Source organism: Urocitellus parryii, chromosome 2, assembly GCF_045843805.1.
Source record: "Urocitellus parryii isolate mUroPar1 chromosome 2, mUroPar1.hap1, whole genome shotgun sequence".
Taxonomy (NCBI): Eukaryota; Metazoa; Chordata; class Mammalia; order Rodentia; family Sciuridae; genus Urocitellus; species Urocitellus parryii.
In genome coordinates this window covers 141285280-141310449 of record NC_135532.1, presented here as the reverse complement: position 1 = coordinate 141310449, position 25170 = coordinate 141285280, and the positions used below count along the sequence as shown (strand labels likewise).

Sequence of the window (25170 nt, the reverse complement as noted above, 5' to 3'; positions counted from 1 at the left end):
CTAAGGCTGTTGGAGCCTGTATATTCCACATCTCCATCACTAAGATCCTTGGACTAACAGGCTCCTATAATTAATTTAGTTGTCTTTACTGAACCATTGTATCTTCAAGCCAGGTATTTTGCTCTTATTTAACTCTGGAAGAAAATGGGACAATTTTAGCTGTTATTAAAATCCAACAGTCCAAGTCAGCATCATTTCATAAGATCTTAGAAGCCCCCAACTCATTTAGGCTATTTTGTGGCAACTTTACTTTAGCCCTAAACAGGACTGTTTGCACAGCAGAGTTTATCCTTTATCATAGTTCACAGGCTTCTCCACAGCTGCAAGTTGACATTTAGAACCTGTATCATACAGGAGGGGCCAAAGCCCATACAGGAACCCAGTCACTTGTTTCAGAAACAACTATCATTCATGGAGGGAGCTGGGGAGAGGTAATAGGCACACAATATCTCGGCTGGGAGTAATTGAGCACTGATGTTCATCAAGGACAGATAACTGATGAAAGGAGTTCTCTTCTTGGATATTTGATCAGTGTATGAATTTGCCTTGCTTACAATTATGAGAAATAACTGAATCCCGTCTCAGTCTAAGAAAAGGTAGAAGTTGCAAGAGCATCTTAACCCTTGCAACATTTACCTTCTCACCCAGTCCCCTGAGCTCACTTTCAACTTAATTTTTTCAAACACATCTAGGTCTCCATTTATGCGTTTCAATGGCCCACAGTGTTTACCAGGAGTGTTGTACCACCAATCCCGGAGCATTTATCTCTTCTATAATGTCTGTCATTACCCAAGACACTATAAAAAGCTCATTTCCAACCCTGAAAATATGCCCTTACTTACAGAAGTCATTAGCATAACAAGCACGAAGTTCCAAGGTGGTAATTTGGTTATAGATCTGAAATCCTTCCGGTTCCATCAGATCAGTGTGGTGCTGCCCTGCTGCAACCAGGATCTGGGTCAGTGGATCCCCTACAGGAAGGAAGTTGTACTGGGGTAAATAGTTAGTCTTTGAGGACTCAAGACAAGGGAAAAGTTTCAAGTTTCCCTTGCCTGAGTTAGGATATTTCTTAAAAAATAAAAATCCTTCTTTTTTTTCCTTCTCTCCTTAGCCAACAAGAAAATACTTCTTAAAAGGAATTCTTCCACAGGTGTCTCTTTAGACATGGACATGTGTCAGGACTTTTCTCAGAGGCAACATAAGCACTTGTAGGCCTTTTTACTAGCTGGTGGGGCTTGGGAAATTCGACCTCTGTCTGCCCTGCCAGTTCTTGGAGGGGCAGATTAGCTTCAACTGGGCTGAAGCAGGGGTGGTGGGGATGCTAGGGGTCAGTAAGGTTGAGATGTATTCAGATGGTAATTTACACCTGAAAAGACAGAATGTAGTCACTCTTGGGGGTGGGGGGGAGGTGACTTGAGTTTCTTATGAATACCAGCCAGGAGTACTTCCTTGAGAGAGATAAATTGAAATGGAGGGGGACTAGAGTATAAAAGTTTGAGGCGCAGAAAGAAAAGAGGGAGCAGAGACAGCTTTGATGAGTAAAAAGAAATGAATTTTTAGCCAACAGTTGTGAACCTTTTTTCAACTCTGCATTTTCATTCCAGGTTTCAGATATAATAGAGAGGTGGTAATTTCTACTTTACTAAACATTTGGAGATTGTGTATGGAAGTTTAAAAAAATGGATGTAGAAATAAGGATAAAGGAGTAACCTAATTTTTCTGCCATTTGGAACGATCTCCTTGTTTCACATAGTCTTTCTGCTTAATGATTGCTACCTACCTTGCTTAGTAGAATACCAAAGTACCCTATGAGTAACTAACGGGAAAAAAAAAAAAAAAACTTATACATTCCAACACTGCCTTTAACCTCAAATGACAGTAAAAGGTTCATTCAAACCCTAGGACCACACTGAGGCATTAATTAGGCTGATGAAATCCATCGAAATGTATGGATTCAGCATAATCAAGTTTCTACCGCAGACTATCGTTAAGGAATACGTGAGCAGCTGGGAGAATAGAAAGTACTGTTAGAGTTAAGTCATGCATGTAATTGAGTATATTTAACATAACCATTTTAATGATCAGTGATTAAAAGTGCATCTTACTTAAATGGTATATCCTCTGCAATTTGTTCATATCAACTCGATAATGTTCTCAAAAGAAAAAAGTAGGGATACAAATTTCTAAACAAGATCTTTTTTGAATTTGGAGGGGGAAAAAAGGCAGAAATGTGAACTGGAAAGAAAAATACGGCTTTTGCAGGCAAACAGCTACACAAGTATGATGTGAATTAATGACTGTTTGGGGTACCGTCTGTGCTCACCTCATATACAGTATTAGGAATACATAAGTGATTTTTTTCATCACTCAGGATAAAATGCATTTTTCCTTCAAGATGCTTTCTCTCACCAGATTTTTTTTTTTTAAGGTGAGGTGGGGATGGGGTGGGGGGCGCTGTCCCAATGTTGCTCATTTTAAGAGCTTCACTTAAGAACCTGACAAGTACATACATTTCCAGTTTTTCCAACCTGTTGTACTGGCTTATCTTAGTAGAACTCACCTCCATGAAGATAACACGGGGAAGAAAGGAGGGAATCTCAAAGGGAGACATGTACCCAGATCTGATGGTCCAGAAGCACAAACAGTTCAGAAACCTGCAAAGGGGAAATTAGCTGTTCAAATCAGTGAGGGCCTGAACCAAAAGCCCACGCGCTTAGAGGGAGACTCTACTCCGCTCTATTCACTCCGACCTGGCCAGATAAATGGAGTCATTGTGGAGCCATGCACAAGCCAACCCCACTGCTTTTGTTGTATTTTCTCAGCTTTTGTGCTCAAAACACGCAAATCACCAATTACTTTGCCCAAGAAAGAATCAAGAAAAGAGAGGTGGATCTAGATCTACAGCTAGAAGTGTAGAAATCGTAGGATATCCGCCCAACTATGCAAGCACTATTAAAAACTAGAGTTCCGAAGGGATGCCCAACTCCCCAAAGTTAGTTACTTCACAGATCTCTTTTTATTTGTTCACCCCTGCCCCCATCCCCATAGAGAGACAAATCTATTCTCCCATTGAAAATAGGGTTGAGCAGTGGAACATATTGAATGTCTGGGAGTTGCACTGAGAATTTTACAAACTTAAGAGAAAGAGGATGGCACAAGCATAGAAAGGTCTGTTGGCACATATGTTCTGTCTGCTGCAAATAAAACAAAAATGTTTTCAGGGGAAATTCATTTGAAGGCTTTCTTCCACCTAGTGACATGCCTTCTTTGGCTTGGAGGGACAGATCTTGGGAAATCAGGTCTTTCAAGGAGCACTCCCACCCCCAATGTATAATCTATAAATATAGTGGAAAAGCCATGCCAGGGGTAGTCAGTGCAAGAGAATCTGGAGCCTTGAAAGCATCTTTTTCTTCTGGCTATGGTGGCACTTAAATGATAATGCAGGCAATGGAGCTGGGAGATTTATATCTTTTGGAAAGTAGGGCGAGCCAGATGGTAATAGCGTCATTAACACACAAACTTGGGATGTGCAAGTGAAGCTTGAAATTGGGAAAGAGATCAGGAGAACAAAGGGGGCTGCTGTTGAAAGGCTACCCCTCTTCTGCTGGCCAAAGCTAAGAGCCCCTTGGTACTGAGGTCTGCTCCTGCGCAGAGCTGGATAATAAACGACAGCTTTCCCCCTCCCCTGTTGTGACTTAGAAAGCACCGAAGAAAACTTTTGCAATAGGCAAATTCGGCACTTATTTATGTGTAACCCTTTGTAGTCTGAAGTGGCAGGAATGGGCCTTAATTCAAATGCATTCCACCCCCACCCCCACCCTAGTTTGATAAGCCCTTGCAATTGTTGACATTTATTTTATGCAATCAAAGTGCCGCTTGTTTTACGTTTCAGACAAAAGTTCATTTTCCTCCCCTTGTATAAATACTCTAAGTAAATATTAAAGGTTGAACAGCACTACCTTTTTCATTTTGGTGATGGAGGTTGGTATAAGGTGTTGAGGTGTAAAACTCCAGGGTTTTACTTTGGAAAACTTTAACATTTAAGTTAAATTCTCACTGAATGTATAGAAAACAAAGTTTTACAACAAGATTAACGACACTATTAATAATAATAACAATGTGTGTTTATACTGAACTCCCATCCAATCATGCATAAATGAAACACAGTTTGGAACAAAAAAACAAGGAGATTATAACTTTTGTTCTTTGTTCTTTTTATTAATGCAATGCACATACATACATTACATTATTAAAAAGAATAAAGTTATTAACACACGTAGATATCTGGTGTGTGTGTGTGTGTGTGTGTGTGTACACGCGCGCGTGTGCGCGCGCGCGCGCAAGTATATTTGGCTTCTGAGACGACCGTAAAGGCAAAGGTAAGTCATTAAGTATTGACTGGCTTGAGTGAAGCCTGTTAGCGACTAAAAGTTGACGAGGTCTAAACTAAAATCGAACGTTTTTCTTTTTCTTCTGGAAAAAAAAAAAATACTGGAGCTCTTTAAAAGCCCAGAGGACTTACCCTCAAGGCATTATTCAGAGAAAAACTGAGACTGGCCGTTCGTCACAGGCAATTGTAAAGGGTTTCAAAGGGCCGATCAAACGATCGCCAGAGTAATCTACATTCAAGTCCGGATGATGGTGTTACGGCACACACCTGCGGGGTGTTTGCTGTCCGTGCCCCTCGCCGAGCTACAAATCATCATTAAAGCGAGCTGCTTAAGCTTCTTCCCAGCTTCTAGACAAGAGTTACTTGGGACAGTTCACTTTGATATTGCTTCAGCTCGCAATTGACAAGCAAGCTATTTTGGAGCTCAAACTGGAGCCCACATCCTAATATGCGCGGCGAGGTAACCTGGGTGGCGAGCGCAGGGGACGGTGAGCAATTGTGAAGGTCTGTTTCTTTCGCCAATTTCCTGAGCAGAATCGCCACACACAAAAAAAAGGTGTGGGAAACCTGGTTAGAAGCAGCTGAAACCCGCCTTTAGTTTCCTACTGAGGGCTCGCCCAAAACTTCTTCACTGTCTTTGACAATTTTGATGCGCCCAGTCTTTAGACGCAATCTCACAACCTCAATTCACCTCCTTCACTCTCCTACGTGCCCACGGTCGGGCCAGTACCCTCCCTCCAGTTCAAGACTGCACTCGTCTCCAGGGCCGGTATCAAGTTTGAAACTTTCACTTTTGATTCTTTCGTTTGAGATCATTCCTCCCCTAGAAAGAGGTTGACCCTGCCCTCACTGCTTTCACCTTGGGGTTGGGTGGGGGGTCCAGAGTTAGGTAGCAAGAAAGCGAAGTGAGGGGTCGGACAGCTGGAAGCGAGGAAGGGCGCGGGTGTGTGTGGGGGGGCAACGTCAGTTGCTGTCTGCCTTGAGTGTCTGCAAACCCTCCGCAATCCGTGTGCGACCCATTTTGGGGGTGGGGGGGTGGGGATTAACCGGCTACCGGTGATGCCAAGATCAACACTCGGAGCGAATGTATCAATAGACCAATTTTCTGCTCTTACCGCGAGGTTTTTTGTTTCAATCCAATGTAGAGGTGTCTGCGCTGCGCAAGACGCAGCAGTACGGTAGCGTCTGGAAAAAGGGGGGCGCTAGATGCCGGAGACGCAAGTATGGAAATTAACTCATTAGGAAGGGGTGTGGTTACGGCGAAGCCCCCTCCTCCATCTCTTCCTTTCTCCCTAGCTGCCACGGTCCTGGCTTGCTAAATATGAGATTACAAACAAACAAATAAAGCAGAAGCTGACTACGCAGCCCCCAGATCAAACACGCTCCAGATAATTCGCTTCACTCAGCGCTGTGGCCAGATCTGCTCAGCGCCGGCTCCTATCGCCCGCCGGTGGTTTCAGCGCCCCCTCCACGCCAGCCCTGGCTGCCGCAGCTCTGAAAGCCAGGGCCCGCGGCGGCTTTTCGAAGGCACAGCACGTGGCCCCAACACCCGGTTTGGTATACGTTTTTAAACCTCAGACAAATGCTTCCACCACGGTGGTAACTCTCTGAGGGGTTCCGCTGACCTCAGAGCGCTCTCCTAGCCGGTGAGGGTGCTGATGCTCTCTTGGGGAGAAAAACACTCCCAACAAGAAAGTGACGTCCTAGGGGTGAAGGGCTGGAGGTGTAGCTCAGTGGAGAGGGCTTGTCTAGCAAGCGTAAGGACTTAGGTTCGATCCCCACCACTGTAAGGAAAAAGAAAAGTGATGCTTTAAGACCAGTTTTCTCCCCCTGTGGGGCCATACCCGGAGCGGGAGTGGGAAAAGGCGCCGAGAAGACAAAAGGCTGGAACCTGGCGGGGGTTGGTTTGAGCATTATTTTATTAACCAAAGACCAGGTCCTCAAGAGTGAGGGCAGGGGTTTGGAAAACCTAGGGTGTATAATTCTGTGCTGAAAAAAAATGGGGGGGGGGTGATGGTGTGTGAAAAGGAACAAAACGCACACCCTCTCACCGCCCCCTTGTCCCCTTACCCCCTCCCCAGCAGCCGTGCCCTTAGGTCCTCAAAGCCTGCCTCTGTGCAGGACTTGGGGGGAAAATGGTACTTTTATGGCTTTCCTTCCTGCGTGGCCCGCCTCCCCGCCCCTGCTCCCTGCCTGGCGCTTCCCCAGCTGCGGGCCCCTAGGAGGAAGGCTGCCCAGTCCCCTCGTCTCCCGCTGCCTGCAGGCCACCGAGCCTCAAAGCGTGCATTGTCCAGCGGGGGCGGGGAGGCCACCAGACCCATGCAGAAGAATAACACTGCGCCCAACTCTTGTTAGGAAAAGTTTTCCAAATACACTTCTTGTGGTAAAATACTTTCAAAAGGGGTGCGGTGTATGGGGGGTACATTTTGAAAACCCACTGCCTTCTCCCAATTCCTCAACCTTTCACTTTTGTGGTTCTCAGTAAGGGGGGAGGGAGCAGACCGGGAACAAATTGGCTAGTGGCAAAGAGGGCTGAAAATGTGAACATGGCTGTAGAATAGTCAATGTGATGGTTTTGAAATGCGGGTGGGAAGAGAGAAGGGGTATGTTCCACCAGGTCTGGTTCGGGGACAGCTGCACGGTTGGGGTGGGGGCAGTGTGTGAAGGGAGAGGAGGCCCCTAGGGCGCGTGTGCAGGCAAAGCATTTCTCACCTCCTGTTTATCTTAGAAGCGGGGCGGAGGGGGGTGGGTGGGGAGCGAATTGTTCTGCTTCCCGACAGGCAAGAGAAGTTGAATAAAATGGAGAGGCGGGCACACGCAAAAACAAAAACTGCTGTAGGTTCTGAGTCTCTCTCCTTGACCCAAATTCTCAATGGTGGGGGCTTTCCATTTGCAAAAAAGACTACAAAGTCTGAAGACCCCAGAGACAGCGGTCCTCCGACCGCAAAAGCCCTGATGGATACCGTTAGAATGGGGGCTTTGGGGACAAATCTGATTTTTTTTTTCAAGCAGTGAGACCCTTCCTTCCAAGTATTGTCGTTTTCATTTGAGGGGGTCTTTGGGTTTCTTCTGCTCTTCCATGCACTTGCAAAATTATGGCTTGTATCCCTTGCAAAACTCTCCCTGAAAAAAAAAAAAGTCTATTCCAAGTGATTCTATCCAAAAAAGCCAAATCAAAACCAAGCAAGACTAAATAAATAAATAGATAGATAAAATAAAACAAAGCAAAATACAGGACCTTGTCCTTGGCGTCCAACAACAACAACAAAAAAACTGACCTAAAGGGCGCATAAGTGGTTGTGGCTATTTGGGAGTCACTCTAATTTGGTGTGTGGACTTAATGCCTTAATGCTAAATCGGCAATATAAAGGGCTGAAGAGCAAGCCCGATAAAAGCTCTAATTACTACTGGAAACTTTAGGTGGTTGCTAGGATCTGAGGACCACCACTACCAACACACACACACACACACACACACACACACACACACACACAAACCTCCAATAGAATGTTTGGACTGTGTATGTTGGGGGTGGGGATAGAGTTTCTACAGCGAATAGTGCCCACATCTGCTGGAACTTCCATATCTAAGCTGTTCATTTACGGGAGCCAACTTATGAAATCTCCACAATTAGATCTTCATTGTTCTTCCTCCACAACACTGTCTAGAAAGAAAAGGTCTTCTCGGTCGGGGCCAATCCAACGAAGCGTTTGACGTTATTAAATAATAAAGCGATTGTGATTTACATTGTTGTTCAGAAAAAAAGGCCAATTATCCACTGTTATGTTGCCATAAAGATCATATTAACTCGAATTAGTAATCAAACAATATGCGAGCGTTTAAAAAAGTACAGCCGAACTGGGTGACAGCTACCGCGACGTCTTCACTTTCACCAGCAAACCCACCCGCGTCGGCAGCGGGAGCGGAAAGAGGCAGACGCCGCAGACCCGAAAGGAGGCAGAGAGCAGCAAAGTGGTGATTAACGGTCTCCAGTGTTAATTATTCTCAATTAATCCCAAACAGTGCAAACCTTCCTTGGTTCTCTGCGAGGTCCCTGATTTGGGATACTCTAAGAATCCCGCGTTTCTGAGGGGCTTTTGAGAAATCCGAAGAGGCATCTTCATGCAAGCTACCAGTGAGCGAAAAGGGTCGGGTGTAGGTGTGTGTACAGATGTGTGTGAGTTGTGCCCGTGAGGTTCGCTGCCTTTCCCAGAGCCTGCTGTGCACCTTGAGGTAGATGCACCGGGTGGGCAAGGCCCACAGCATCCTGACACCCCTAGCGAATCCTTCCTCTTCTCTACTCAAATCTCAATCTCTCTCGTGCGCCCTCTGTTATTAGGTTTATAACTCTTTGCCCACTTAAATTTGTGCAGCCAACCAAGGAAATCTAAATAGGTTTGAGTCGCCCCTTGGGTACAGAATGGAGGCTTTAATAAGAAAGATTAATTGTGGGTGTGTACCGGCCGGAAGACACGTTAGCTATCAAGTAGCTGCGGGCTGTGGGTCTAGGGGCAGGAAGTGTCTCTCGCCCTAGGCCTAGACTTTAGTAGGCGCCATAGGCATACCCACAATGGGCCACGGGGACCGTAGTAGTAGTAGTCACATAAGGGGCTTCTAGCACTCTTACCCATTTCTTCCCGGTGCTATTTGAGGTTTAAAAGAATTTGACCTTAACTCTCCCTGCACATCAAATTCCCCGGCCCCACCCTGCCAGACCCCGGGCTCCTTGTCTCCATGCTGAGGGATAGGTGGAGGGTCTTGTGACCGCTGCCCTGAGATGTCTGTCTATTCCTGCTCCCACCCACTGAACGATGTTTAGGAGAAAGATAAACACGTTTTGCTCAGGGGGAGTGGAAAGTTGATGTTTTTGTTGCGGCATGAAAAATGTATACGGCTACGTGGTTTTTTAAAATAAGTAAGCAAGGAGCAATTTTCCACAGCGCGATGCTATAGCAAGTCACCGCACAGTGAGAAATCAGATAGTGGCAGGGCCGCGGGGATCTTGCGGCGGTGGTGCTGAGGCAACTGTCCTGGCCTGCAGCCCTTTATTTCCCTCTCCCTCGTTCTGCTAAAGGGTTCAGATCCAGGACTAAAGTGCAAAGGGGTGGAGGTAGAGGGGAGTAGGGACTGGGTGAGGGAGGGGGCAAGAAGAAGGGCTTGATAGTTTCTCCAATAATAAGCGTCCCCTTCTTGAATAATTCCGTTTAAAACTTGAGGCCCCAAGGCCTGGGCGTGTAAAAGTGTGAAATGAAATCTTGCAAGGTACAGTCCTTTCAACAGTGGGGCAGTCTAGTGGTGGTTGCATCTTTGTCCAGAGTTTTAAAATAGTTACTGCCTTTCCTAACCCCTATCTTTTCCTCCCCAGTATAAGTGATTCAAAAGGGGACAGGACTCCACTCCACAAGATTAATGTCTGTTCATTTGCAGGATTAGCTCTCTCACGTAGTATAATAAAATACTAGAAGTCCTTTTACATTTAAATAAATACATGAAATTCATGCCTTCTCTCTTTTCCTGTTTGATCTCTCAGGACATGGAAGACAGGGTGTTGGAACCTAAGTAGCCTTAGAGAAACCTTTAACTTGGAGTTTTTGGATTATAGCTCATCTGGGACTGTCATGAACATTGATATTGGGAGAGAGTGGAGAGACCAGCTGATTTTTAATATCTATAGCTATACATTTTGGTTTGGAACTCACGATTAAAAATCTATTTGTTCCTCTGAGGGCTCAGCACATTTCAATGTTGGCCACAGGAGCCACAAAATGTTCATTAAAGGAACCTAACTAAGGCTAGTGTATGGCCACTTTGTGAACTCAGAACTATGGATAGGGGAAAAAGTATGAAAGTGTGAGTTGATGTCACGCTGGCTGTCAGTGTGTGGTCTATTGTGGAGAATGGTGCTTTTTGACTGAACAGAGGGAGCCCCCCTCCCCCCTTCCCCAGCTCTACTGCACCTGCACTGGATGAGGGAGTCCCTGCCATTCAGCCCATCGCAGATTGTTCAAACAGAAGACATCTCTGACAGCACTCAATTCATTACATTTCTTCCTGCTTTTCAAACCAACACACACACACAAAATGAGTATTGCCAGCCAGTGACAGCCAAAAAAAAAAAGAAAAAAAAACTTAAAATACTTTATATGCAGCTAATTTGGAAGCTCATACAACTAACCATGAAATATTTTGTATCCTTAACTTGTAAGGCTTCCTGGGGGAAAAATTACCTGATTTTTTCCTACTGAGAACATACCACTATAGTTTATATGGGGAGAGTAAGTTTGTAGAAAGACACTGCTTGTGGGGTAGGGAGAAGTTTCCATGGGAATAAAAGCAGAAATGTGCAAAAAGAGAATAGCCTCTGATTTATCTTATCAGAAGGGCCTGCTTGATATGCATTCATAATTTATGCTGAGGGAACCAGCTTGCTAATAGAGGTAGTAGGGTACCCAAGAACTGGGAGCAGGCAGTGAGGGAAGAAAGAGCAGTTAGTAAGGGAAGCATTGAGGCTGAAGTGTGAGTTAAACATTTAAATCAATTTCCTAACAATGAAGTCTTCCCCATATGCCCAGGTTTATTTTGCCATCTTGGATTCCAAGATGTTTTTACACCATTTCACAAAGCTGATGAGAGAGTGTTTAGAAAGCTGATGAGAGAGTGTTAGTCTAGTTTAACAGAAGTTGGGGGTAAATAAACCTTCAAGGGAAACTTGATTTTGAGATATTTTCCTTGGAGATGGAGGGAAGGGGAAATAGAACGGGAGGAGGACTTTGAGGAGAAGACAGGTTTGCCAGTTAGTATTTCATTCTGATTGAATTGTAATGTTATTTAATAACCTAGATTTGAGCTGTTAAGTGTGATAGTCAAATCAGCCAGGATGTCAATTGAGAGTAAACTAGCTGCATGCAAAATATTGGCTAATTCTTGTAAAGGTATTCTCTGTGAGGTTCTGGTCCAATAGGAGAACATAAGGCCCAATTTCCAGAATGCTTCTCATTGGAGGGGCACTAATTTAATGATTTAAGTGGATTTGAAAGTTGGAAAGAAAACTTTAGAAGTTCATCTTCCCAAAATGCTAAGGTGCAAGGTGCTTTTCCACCAACAAATAGTTTTATAAATCTTATTTATATGAATTCCACCCCCCCCCCCCAAAAATGGTTTTTATCTACAATTTAAGTAATGGTTCCTAGAAGTTCTCTTATCAATACTTGATTCTAAAAAGATTATTAAAAGCTATACAAATTACTAGGAGCGGAGAAGAGAAAATAGATAGGGCACAGCAATTATAATACCATTGCAATAGCAATGGTATGTCAGACAACTGTCCTAATCATGGTGATATCAGAAGCAAAAAACACTTCCAAGTCCAAATCTTAAATCACTGCTTAAACTTGGGTGGGCTTAAATAAAATAAAGCTATGGTGCAAAGTGTAAAGAGTTTTTTTTTTTCTGTAATTTTGTCTAGCAACAAAACAAACATAAGCGCGACAAAACCACAACAGATCCCACAACAAATTCTAGCTAGCAAATCAGATAACTTTGAACGTTTACATGTAAGAGAAAAGGGTGCTCCTCTGGCTGATGAGTGTAATGTATGTGAGGCTCTGGCTACTTGTGTATTTGGTTATACTCTAGAGGGCGAGGAGTCTCTGGAGCCTCCAGAGCTGGGCTGGGTAGTGGTGATGGAGACCGGCTCCACTGACCTGGTCCTACCAGCGTTTGGATTACCCTTTCTGGAACCCTCAACGTAATCATTTCATCCTTGAGGCCCTGAAGGCCCTGACGTCACGGGGTGGGGGTGGAGGTGGAGGTGGGGGTGGGGGCGCAGTCCGGCTTCTGGCCTGGCCGCCAGCGATAAGAACCCTCGGGAAGAATTCACTGCTCCTTTTAATATAGTAATTATTTTTCTGCCTTCTGCGGGTGGGGGCGGCTGCTAACCGAAATGCCAGGATCCTTCCCTTCAGGAAGATACCTAGGGATGGCAAGTTTGCAAGATAACTTCTTAGACCAACCCTAAGTCAAAAAGAGCACTTGGAAAAGTAAGAAGGGTAGTCTGACAAATCTTATTTCACTACCCAGGACCAACAAGGAGAGACAGGATCACAATTTCTGTATCTATCTCTGGAGTCTAACACAAGAATTGCTTCCCTTCCCCATCATCTAATTCTGCTGGACAGTAAGAAAATCGTAGCTATGAATTAAGCTTATTTTGTGTCAGGTTCTTTACATTCATCTTCTGTAAAATAAATATGTAGTAGCTATTTTAAAAATGAGAAAGTGAAGGTTCTGTGTCTTCCCATTCCTACCTGCTCTGACCCTAGAAGGGCATAATATTCTGGAGAGCCCAGAATGCTTCCATCCCCTCTCACACCCCTGCCAATCCACCACCTCTGATTTGGCAGGAAACAGATTACTAATTCTGAGATATGGTCACAAACAGGGACAAACAACGCTTCAAAAGAAAAGGTTGTGGTAAGCGGCAAGAAGGCAGGATTTGATTTGGAAAGTTTGGGGCCTAAACCATCTCAGGGGTCAGGAGGTCTTAGGAGGCAGAAGGCTCTGGAGCGGTGAGAATCCCAACAGCTCAGGAGATTTTCTACACTTGCCCGACCTGGGACCATACAGGGTTATGGGAAAGGAGATGCAACCGTTTTGGCAAAGCCTCGGCAGAGAGAACTCGAGCCCCATACAGCACCTTCCTCGGGAGACCCTGGGGGCAGTGGTGACGTCAAGTCCCAAGTCCCGACCGGTGCTAGTCGGCCTAGGCCCGCATCTTCCCGCGCGCGTCCGCTGGGCACTGAGCGCTCCCCTAGGCAGCCAGCGGGAGGCCCGCGCAGTCACAGCCCAGAGCCGCACCCGCACCAAAGCCGAGAGAAGGAAGCAAATGATACTTCAAAGAGCCGAAATCTTTGTAAAGCAGTGCACACTTTATCCTGAACACGCAGGCAGACGATGGTAATGAAACGATGGGCTTCTCTGAGCTATTAAAACACCTGGTGCTTCTTTGCAAAGTCGAAAAAGCATCTCTAGTCCAAATGCCTAGAAGCAGCAACTATTTTTACTCTCAAATAAAGGGATGTTCTTTTTGTTTTGCGAGGAAAACTGAGGACAGTGCTCCAGGAATCAGAAACATCACATTAAACCAAAATATAATATAAAATCCATCTGCACACAGAGAGCTCTCTGTCATGAGAAATCTTAGACTTATCTTAATAATCCACCTTTCCAAAGACAGGTCTCCTTAATCAAAACAAAAAAGTCAAGTCCATTCTTTTCTAAAGGCCACAGAAGAAAAATATATACCAACTGAAAACAAGAATCGTAAAACTGGACAGCATCATCAGAAGAAAGAGAGGAGATACCAAGCCTCCCGTGATGGGTATTACACATTAGGCTTCCAGGAAAGTTTTTAATAGAAAATAACTATGAAAAACACAAAATCAATTTCTCTGGTTTGGGCAATTTCCCTGTATTTGGAAAGCTCCTTCCACAGCTTTTTACTCCAGACCTCCGGAGGTGATGTCCCTTTGGACTTTATCCAGATTTTCATAGTAAAGATCACACTATTTCCCCCTTCTCCCTTCTTTAAGGTATTCACCTCATAGACAAAGTCCCTAGGGAGATCCACCCAGACAGCTTCTAACTTGGGTCAAAAGAGAAAGCAAAGAATATTAAGTCATACTCCATCCTCAACCACTGTTGCAGCCTGAAAAGCTTGAGCTCTGAGAGCAAGGAAATGCAGCAGAAAAAGAAAAGAAAAAGAAGGAGGAGGAGAAGGAGGAAAGAAAGAAGAAAGAAAAAATAGAGATGCAAATTATTTTAAAGCAATTATGGGGGGGGGGGAATGTGAGCTCAAGTCTTCACAAAATGAGCTCATGGCAAAGGAAACTCCTTCCACAAGGAAAAATATGAGGACCTGTTTTTAAAAAATTCTCCAAGAAATGAAAGGGGGCGGGGGTCGTAGTGGGTAGAAAGCTCTTTCAATTACAACAGATAAATAAATAAATAAGCAGTGCCAACTCACAGGCGATCAAACCATAGTCAAACTTCAATCTCAGAGCAGTTAGCTATAAACTGTTAGCAGTTGAAAAGTAAACCTCGTGCACACAAAGGCACTGTTTAATTTTCTTCTTGTAATGGTGCTAAATGAAGACCCCATCACTATGCAGTTAAGCGGTATTCCTTGTCCCCCTGAGGCGCTGATCAGTTCCTTTTAATGTGAGAAAACTGGCAGCTCAAAACCCGTCAATGGAACTCCCATAACAAAAGTTCTGAAAAGCTGAATGAATTGGGTTTGTAATTACTGCTTCCACCGCCCCCCCCCCAGCTTATCTCTTATTCATTCAATTTATATTATTGTCAAGGAATCTACTCCCCAAATCATTCCCTTACCAGCTTACCTAGGGCCATGGAAGAACTTATGACATGGCAAAAATGCAACCCTGCCCCTCCTCATGCACCTTGCAGTGTTCTGACCAATAGGTTGGAGGGAAGGAAGAACTACACCTTGCACCCCAATTTACTCTGCCACTATTAGAACTCAGGGCACTCAGTCTATGGAGCTTTCCATTTAAAACCTCAGATTTTTCCTGGCAAACAGGAATGTGGATCCTGTCTAAATTCAGGGCCTGCCTGGGTCTCTGAAATCCTGTGACACTGCTACTTAGAAAAGGCAAAGGTTATAAATAAACACCCTCTCTTCTCTCCCCACATCGCAAATCCCTAAAAGACCTTGCCAGACATGATGTGGAAATTAAGATAAATGGTTATGTCCTCCCCCCTCCCGTTTTAAACTCAAAATAGTCTATGATGTAGAAAAAGAGACCATAATTCCTTCCCCCAGCCCAGGATAAGGTTTAATAAAAAAGTCAGTTTTTAGAATGCCAGAGGTCCATGTGTTTTTCAATCTAAGGGGTTGCTGATGGAGAAGATTCTCCAGAGATTTTTCCTACTGTAAGAATGTGTCGGTTTCTAGAAATAAGTACAGCTATTACAACCAAATCTACTAGCAGTCTAAATAATTAATTGAAGCGTTGCTCTTTGACCCTTGAAAAGTCCAGTAGGGACACGTTTATAGTAATAATACCTCCGAATGAGCCCTTGTCAAATATTCATTTAGTGGTTAATGTGAGCCATTTTCCCCTGGGACAGTCTGTAATACCAGCTTTCCAGCATTGGCAAAGAAACCTTGCTAATCTACTACAGCTCAGCAAAAATATTTTAACGTTCTTTATTTAAAGTATGGGGGTGGGGGTCAGGGCAGGAAGAGAAAAAAAAACCGCAGAGAACTGACTATAATCTCATCCTTTTGCACATTTCTAGTCTGTTTATAAGGTTAACAAAACATTTAAATTCACCCCCTTTGACTGAAAAGTGGTTTCCTTGAGCTGAATAATATCCCAAGGAAAGAACTAAATACTCAGTAGCTATCTTCAGAATATTTTTTGTTAAAATCACATTTGTTGCTAAAATACTGTGTTGTTAATATTAATCTGACTATGAAATGATACAACTTGGAGAACTATTTTACTCGATCAAATGAATGATGCAATGAAATTTGTATGGTTTTCTTCAGATGCAGTTTATCAAATGAATTTATATTTGTAAACAAAATATTTTGGCTTCTATTTTTCAAGTACTTGGTTTGCAGATATGGTTGGATGGGAGGGGAAATGGCAAGTTATCCTGTGTAATACAAATACAGTGACAACCACTGCAAAAACTATATCAACTTCTAAAATATTGTGCTCCCTTTCTGCTTGCAAAATATTTGAACGTGAACATTTTGCCAAAACTTTGCTTTTCAGTCTGATCCTGCAGGTCTTTTTTTTTTTTTTCCCTAGCATATATTTATTTTTCAAATATATACATTCTATATCAAATTGATTGGCTAAAATTCCGGGGATATCCACCCCACACCCCCAGCACGTTCATTTGGATCTTTATTCAAAGTTTCTTTTATTCGTATGTGTGAGCAAGAACTGGCGAATGTGCTCATTACCACGTGAATAATCCGTATATGCATTACAATGGCTGGCCAGGCCGGGGGAAATTCTTTTAGAGTCTCTGCATTAATTAGGGGGGAAAATGCCTCGCTTAGAATTGGGAACTGGAATAACTGTCCCTTCCCAGTACAACATTACCCTTAAAATGAGGATAAAGAAGTAAATAAAGCCCCCAAATTACAAAATAAAGCAATTCCGAATAAGCTAAAATACAGAAAATGAGACATTCCTAGTTCAACCTAGACCCAACATTTAGCAACACCTCAAGAAATACTTTCTTGGAAATGAGAAGATGCAAACCAATAGGATGAGCTAACTTAGTGGCTGCTGCGGGTACTTTACTCAAGGGTGGAAAGCCCTGCCGGATTCCAACTTCTCCAAAGTTGCAGCAAGTTGACACGACAAGCTCTTGAAATTGTGGAAAGCAATCCTGCACTCTTAAGAATGCCCGGCTCTTGGTTCCTGGTCCCCTTAGGTGGGGGAAGATGTGCGAAGCAAGTAGTAAATAAAAAAGTCCCTGACTAGGTCATAGTTTCTCCGGCGGCGCCAAAGCGCGAGTTGGTTGCGATACTGGAGCATCGCTAATTCAAAGACTATGTCGATTTTCCCAACTTTTCCGCTCCCACTGAGGACAACTAAAGCCTTTCTTTACCTTTCCTAGGGCAAAAGAAAACAACAAATCCAATCTTGTTTCTCCACCCTTTCCCCTCCCCCCACTTCTCTACTACTGTAGTAAAACAGTTAACAGATCAAAAGCATAATCATTTCCAAATGTGATTAGACCGGACAAAGTAAAATATCTACCTCGGAGTTGATTGTTTTCTTCTGTAATATGGCTGTTGCCTGGCTTCTCTTTTGCTTGTTATCAGCTGCAGAGATTATCCGATTTGGGGCTACAGGCTTGGACCCACGCTGCCAATTTAAGAAATGGAATTCAGGGAGGGAGAGAAAGGAAAAAAAAAAAAAGAAAATAAATAATAAAAAAAAAACTACATCCATGGCAAGTCGGGGAATTTTGCAAGACGTTCTTTGCTTTCCCTTGCTCTAAACAGGAAAATGTAGAGGAGAAAGTTTATGAAGTCAAGGAACAAAGAAAGCAAACCACTTGTTTCCTCTCAGACAATAGCAGGGCCAGAGTAATCCAAACACCCACCCAGCAGATGAACACTTTGCATGTCTAGTTTGCAATTATTCCGATACAAGAAGCATCATTTCCCCCTATAACCAGGTTTCAAAGGGCCATTGTGCTGTGAAGAAAATGAAGACAAAACCAGCCAACCTGGTTCTGATTTGGCTCAATACCCCATCTGCTAAGCTACATGAAAAATTTCAGAATTGACTCCTTTCTGGCAACAAGTGGCACAAATCAGTTTAAGTATAAGTCCCCATCATGCTTATTCATGCTGCTTAGAAAAGGAGGGGGTGGATTTACAATATATGTCTCTAGTTTCTATTTTAGAAATGACATAAGCATTTCAATTTTTCCAGAGTACTTATTAATCAACCAGCCATCTCTCTCTCTTTTCAGTTAACATTAGCACATGTTGCTGGACTATTAATACCAAGGTTTTTGGCATTTTGCTTTCCTGGCTGAATACAGTATTACAATTCCCGAGAAGTTATGTATAATCAGTGTTATCCAAATAAATGAAAGACTCAAACATAATTTCAGTGTCCATATTTCAAAAATTTATTTATCTCAAACTGTGCATAATGGAGTAAAAACTTAAGTTGAAAATGTACCTGTTATAAGGATGGTATTAGTTCAAATATATACATGGATTCTCGGCAGACTGATTCAAATAATACAGAGCCGAATCTTTTAAAATACAACTACGGAAAATAAAGAGGGGAGGAACCTTAAAATATCACAATAAATTTACAGAAATATTACAAACCATAAGAAAATATTTCAAACACAGTAATTTCATTTTTTTTATCTGAACAAAATGGAAAGGTGGGATTGAACAAAAACTATTATAAATTACCAACGATGTCAACCTGCATGGCCATTTTTTTTTTTTTTTTGCTTTTAACAGTAAGTTAAAAAATTTAGTACAATCTAAAACTTTTGCCCTTTCAACAAGACCACAGGGATGGTTTTGCCAGTACTTGTTCTATTTTTTTCCTTTTGTACAATTTTAAACAATTAAAATGTCCAAATCTGAATAATTTTCTTCATTCCACGTTTGCAACTGTCCTAAATTTCAGCTGCAGAATCAAAATTCACCAAGAAGCCTCTCCTTGAAAAATATTGGCAAATTCTCAGCTTATAAACAATGGACATTTTGATTGCCATGTTTATCTCGATAAATACTGTACAAAAGTTGCTTGCAAATATTAAAACATTTTTTTTTCGTCGCTTGGAGACTAGATCTAAATATTATTGGTAAAGACTTTTGCAAACTTCCTGCAAAGCTCCTACCGTACCACTAGAACTTTTAAAAAGTTTTGCGTAGTTTTCTTTCCTCCAGATCTATACAAGGTCCAATCCCCCACCCTCCCCACCCCCCCACCCCGGTTTTCTCTGTACAAAAATAGTCCCCCAAAAAGAAGTCCAGGATCTCTCATAAAAGTTTTCTTGTCGGCATCGCGGTTTTTGCGTGAGTTTGGATGGGATTGGTGTTCTCTTTTGCAGCTGTCATTTGCTGTGGGTGATGAGATTTTTTTTTTTCTTTTGAGCGTACCAGGTTATTCTCCATACTGTTTCTAACTTTCCTTTTTTGCACCCCTCCCATTTCCCTTGTTTTTCTTTGAAAGTTTCTCCCCTTTCCAGTTTGCTGTCCAGCCCTCACATGTGCGAGAGGGGCAGTGTGCCGTTAATGGCTGTGCCGGGCACCGGGCCGCTCTGGTAGTGCTGGGACATGTGAAGTCTGCTGGGGGCGGCGGGCTCCGGCACCTCGGCGCCGGGGAGGTACATGCTGATCATGTCCCGGAGGTCCCCGGCCTGGCAGGGCGCCCTGGAGTGGGAGGAAGAGGTAACCACAGGGGGGCTAGAACTGGCCTCGGACTTGACCACCGAGCCCATGGAGCCAAGCGCCATGCCAGGGGTGCCCTGCTGCGAGTAGGACATACTGTAGGTGGGCGAGCCGTTCATGTAGGTCTGCGAGCTGGTCATGGAGTTGTACTGCAGAGCGCTCACGTCGTAGCGGTGCATGGGCTGCATCTGCGCGGCGCCGTGCGCGTTGAGGCCCGGGTGCTGCGGATAGCCCAGCTGGTCCTGCATCATGCTGTAGCTGCCGTTGCTCCAGCCGTTCATGTGCGCGTAACTGTCCATGCGCTGATTCACGCCCGCGCCCAGGCCGGCGCCCACCCCAACCCCGCTCGCCATGCTGTTGCCGCCGGGGGCCAACAGCCCGCCAGGCAGCGTGTACTTATCCTTCTTCATGAGCGTCTTGGTTTTCCGCCGGGGCCGGTATTTATAATCCGGGTGCTCCTTCATGTGCAGCGCTCGCAGTCGCTTGGCCTCGTCGATGAACGGCCGTTTCTCGGTCTCCGACAAAAGTTTCCACTCCGCGCCCAGGCGCTTGCTGATCTCCGAGTTGTGCATCTTGGGGTTCTCCTGGGCCATCTTGCGCCGCTGCCCGCGGGACCACACCATGAAGGCGTTCATGGGCCGCTTAACGCGGTCCGGGCTGTTCTTCTGGTTGCCGCCCGCCGCCGCCGCGGTGGAGTTGCCGCCGCCGCCGCCGCCGCCCCCCGAAGTTTGCTGCGGGCCCGGCGGCTTCAGCTCCGTCTCCATCATGTTGTACATGCGGGCGCTGTGCGCGGGCCCGGCCCGCCGGCGGCCGCCGACCCTCGGCCCGGCCGGGACTTTGGGGGGCCCGCGGGCGGGGGGAGAGGAGGAGGGGAGGCGGGCGGGGGTGTCGGGAGCGCAGGGCTCCGCGAGAAAATCAGACGAAGAATAATTTGGGGGAAAAAAAGAGAGAGAGAAGCAAACTGGAATCACGATTTAAAAAAAAAAAAAAGAAAGAAAGAAATCGCTTCCCTCCTCCTCTGGCCGATCTTGCCGCTGCCGATGATTGTTATTATTATTTTTTGGAAAGGCTTAAGCCTGGGGCTCAAACTTCTCTCCCTTTCTTTCTCTCTCCTCTTCTTTCTCTCAGTCCTAGTCTTAAAGAGGCAGCAAACTACTTTCCCCCTTTTGCAAACACTCTCTTCTCTGCCTTGACAACTCCTGATACTTTTTTGAACAAGTTAATAGACAACCATCCATGTGACGGGGGCTGTCAGGGAATAAATGGGTTTCTAGCGACCAATCAGCGCCCGGCGGCTCCTCCACTCGAGCCCAGCCTCGCCGCTGGGTTTTGCATGAAAGGGGGCGGGGCCTGCCGCGCCGCCGGCCGCGCGGGGGAGGCGGGGGGAGCAAGGGGGGGGGAGGAGAGGAGGGGGAGGCGGCTCCCACAGCCAGCCTGCCAGCCACTGAGAAACCTTTGTATCCCCTCTCGCAGCAACAGGTCACACCACACGCCTTTTCGAAGGAAGTGGGTAAACAGCACTAAGACTATGTGGGTTTTTTTTTTTTCCCCCTCTTCAAACTTAATATTGATTTACTTTTTAGTGCAAGATACTGAAATGAGGAAGGGGCACGGGAAGCAGCTAGGTGTGGGGGTGGGGCAGGGCAGAGTGGGTGGCTCAGGGCCACTGTTCAACTAGTATTCCAGGAAACAGGCCTTGCAGGAGTTGGTGTGTCCTGGTTCTGCCGCTCATCCCACAGCACTGCTCCTGACTCCAGCCCCCTAAGGCTTCTCACTAACCAGGCTCTTCCCTGGTCCCTCTTCCTTTGCTGGTGCCAGCACCCAATCACCCACTTCTTACACTGTCCCGGACAAGAAGTTAGGAGATCAAAACCTCTGTCCTCAAAACCCTTCTTGCTGCCTCATAACTTGTTCTGTTCTTAAAAATGAATCTTGCTCGCTCTGACCACGTACTCGACTCGGAGTTAAGGGCAGGCAGGGCCTTGGTAAGCAGTTGTTTCCCGGCCTAGTCCAGCTCTTTGGCCCAGGAAACTACAACCTGTTCTGTCACTCCCAGCCACATCTCCCACCAGTCTGTCACCGTTCACTTCGTGCAAAGGCGATGAGGGTACTCTTCCCTTCTCCCTACTTTTCTAAAGTCTCTCCCAAATGAGGATTTTGGGGGATGCTGCTTACAAATGAGGGCTGGGGGAAGACAGAGAAGGACGTTCAAAAGTGCAGGCAGTGGGGGAGGGTCATTTCAACTTCCTGGCATCCCACGGCATTGTACAGAGGTGGCTTTTGGGCCGCACTCACAAACTCCCTCCCACGCAGAGTTCCCAGGACTCCAGCAGAACCAGCCCTGGCATTTCCCCGGCTGACTTCTACGGTGTTGGCAGCAAAGAGCTGGCCGCTAGGGTCAGGGGCTGCGCCACCAAGGGGCTCCAGGCCTGGGAGGCGGGGGCGGTGCTCAGCAGGCACAGGTGCTGGCAGCACACGCAGGGGAAGGAGGCCCAGACTGAGGAAGCTGCGAGCCCAGCTAGGCTCAAGCTGGAGGAGGATGGGATGGGGGCGGGGGTAGAGGCTCAGGAATCTTGCCCGCCCAGGACCCAAGAGGGTAATTTTAGCCGCTCTCCCATTGTCCCGACGTAAAGATTTCAATAGGTAGGCGCTCAAAGCGGAGAGCAATGGCACCACGTCCGTTACAAATAGGTAGTTTTGTTTCTCTTGTTGTCGCTACACGGAGTCAAACAAAGCCCCGTCTAAGTTTCCTTCCACTCTCTTGTTGGGATCTTTGTGGCTAAAATGCACTTGACTACAAAGGGGGGGGGGGGAGGAAAAAAAAAAAAAAACCTGATGCCATTTCTTTTTTATAAAGAGCTTAAACCATCGGGGTTACTTATTTTCTTTCTTCTCTTACACTCTCTCCGCCCCCTCCTCCCCTGATCTACCCTTACTCACCCAAAGAAAATGTAGTGAATAGTATATACCAGCCACGTTCCATTTATTATCTTTACAAACTGTGCATTGTTTTGTTCCTTACTAACCTTCTTCCCATAATTACCCTCAACTTCTCCAATTCTTGCCCTCCCAGGGTTATTTATTACTGTCAAATTCAAGCTAAGTATACCCACTGGAGACTCAGAAAAGTTGTGAAAAAGAATTTTGCAGACTTTTCTTAAATTATTTCCAACCAACCTTCCTTGTCCCCCACGCCCCACCCTAGGCTCTCCTTTTTTCTCCTTAAGTTATGGGATTTTTTTTTTAGTTCTTGGGAGTCCACAAAGGGTGAGACTGGTGTTCTCAAAATGCGTCAGTATTCTCTAGTCTTCAAAATAAAGCAATGTTTTCGATTTAGTCTAGGTGTAATATTAAGCTAAACACGGATCTTTGGAGATTAGAAAAGAAAAAAGGTTGACAGAGAATCTGAAGACAGCCACCGACTTTTCAGCGCAGTTGGTTTCAGGGATGTGGCTGGTGCGCCCCCTGCTGGTATGTTCGCTTTCCCGAGACTATCACTTTTACCTTTAAAAGAACGTGTTTGGAAATAATTAAAGAAAAAAAAATGAGGGGGATGGAAGATCAAACTAATTACACATAATCTAAACAAAAGAAAAGTTAACATATCATATAAACTGTGGCTCCAAATCATAAGAATCAAATTTAATTTGCTTAACTTAGAAATGTACATACAACCTCAAGATAAGTGGGAGGTTAAACCACTGAAAAAAATAGGTACAAATTATGAGATTCAACATATGAATGAATTATGATTGTCCAGGCGCCACGAAGGGCATACCAAGCTCCACTTTATGATTGTGTATGTACTGGTCTGCGCTTAATAGCATTATTCAGAAAACTTAAAAAAAGCTTATGGATAATTAAGTTTGAAGGAAAAATCCCTATGAGGTTGGTGTGAATAATGGTGGTGTATATTTATTAAAATAAATATTAATAACAAATGGTTATAAAAGCAAATATTTTAAATCTCTCTTTCTCTCAAGGGGCAATAGTAAAAGGCACAAAATTTTTTCTTGGGATGATATATAAAAGCATTTACATGTTCTGAGATGTATGTGCCTGTGTCTGAACTCTATAATAATGCATTTGAAAGGTTAAAGGGGCTGTCTAAGTTTTTGTTAATTGCTTTTATCATTAAATAAGCTGTGGAAATACATTACAATTGTATTATCATTGGTTGCATTTATTTACAGCTTTATTTTAATTAAGCTTGCTGTACTTATAGAGGCAATAAACTAACTGTGGCTGGCATTTATGCACAATAATGTGCTATGAAAATAAGATTAAAGAAGATGGTGATAGCAGAAACAATTTTCTCTTTAGAATTTTTTCTAAGACATATGCATTCAAAAAAATCAGATCACTGGACATTCGATTTCAATCTAGCACCATCACTGCCCCTAAATATACTAATAACTCTAACAATCCCAATAGATAACAGAAGTAACCCTGTTTTAGGTTTATAAGAGGTCAGCTAACAGTACTGACAATAATACACCATTGACTACTAGACAATCCCAGAAAGACTTGGAACAGGGTACTTCAACCTCAGATAACTTAAAATATTGCATTGGCAGGATATGAAAATTGAAAGTGTTTAATCTAACGACAATGTAACACTTTCCTTCCATGGGCAGCGAAAAGCTACATACTTCTAGGGCAATATTGTTAATTAGGAACACAAATGCAGAATTCTTGGAATATTCTGATTTGATTCTGTTCTACTCCCGGTCTTAGCCAAAAAGCCTTAACTGCTAAGTGTGTCTCAATTTTATTGGAGAATCTTTTACATTGATTTTTCTCTCCTAACCTCTCCCTCTACGTCCTCAAGTGTTATATCTGAAGCCAACTAACAATTTTGTGGAGATAGGGGACTGTAGACTTATTTTTTCTTCTTAGTGGCAAATAGAGGTTTAACTTGCAGTAATTAGGTGAGAACTAGCCAAGCATCTTACTATTATGATGCTTGTTAAAAAACGCTTCTTTTCTGCATCTGCATTTGAGTGTGTTCCCCTCCTCTCTTAATCTTCTTATGGAAATGAAGGCAAACGGCAGGGAACCTGCAGAGTCTTGGAGAATGTCCTTGTTAACTGGAATTTCTCAGCATTGCTAATTAGCCGAGTTTGACGACCACCAGTATTGGGGGAAAGCTCTGTTTAACCACTCACAAACCATTCCGAGGAAGAGCAGACTAATTTTATTTTGTAATTAAAATCTGAAAAGGGCCCTATTTGACAGTTAGGGCTATGAGAGTTTTATCTCCCCGTGAAATAATTACTGCCTTGATAACTCAATTTTCTGAAAAATGTCAACTGTGGGCTCCAAAAGTTTTAATTTCATTACGTAAGGAAAAAAAGCTGGAAAAATAGAAGAAAATGTACAGAAAGGCTTTCTAATTCTGGAACTGGTTAAATATATTAGGAGCCAGATTTGGCCAAATGAAGGTTTTTTTTTTTTTTTTTTTGTCGTTTCCTGTGAATCCTGACCTTCCAACCATCTTCTATGAAAGTGACCATAGCAGTAATCATACTACAGTGAAGCAGTGATACCAGTTGTCTGGTATGGAAGAGGCACATACAATTAAAAAGTGAAGTATGGCAACTACGGAAAAGTTCTTGATTTTAAAAGCCAAAGATAAAGGGAAAATAAAATGGATAGCACAACACTGGAAAATTTGATGAGTTGAATTTTATTTAGATCTATCCCCAAATACAAGCAAACTGAGAGTTACAGAGTAAGGACACTGGCATAAGTCAATTTTTCCAATGTTCCCTTCTCCCCTCTAAGTTACAAAAAT

General features: G+C 44.1%; 1 protein-coding gene across 1 annotated transcript; it reads right to left on the bottom strand.

The window, feature by feature from the left end:
• Positions 1-19186: 19186 nt before the first annotated feature.
• Positions 19187-20149, bottom strand: Sox2 (SRY-box transcription factor 2). The gene has a single exon (XM_077794261.1). It carries the CDS (start codon positions 20147-20149, stop codon positions 19187-19189), a length of 963 nt encoding a protein of 320 aa, XP_077650387.1.
• Positions 20150-25170: the final 5021 nt, after the last annotated feature.

Excerpts from the sequence above, each read along its gene's own strand:
- Sox2 (XM_077794261.1), bottom strand. The coding sequence starts at position 20,149 with ATGTACAACATGATGGAGACGGAGCTGAAGCCGCCGGGCCCGCAGCAA.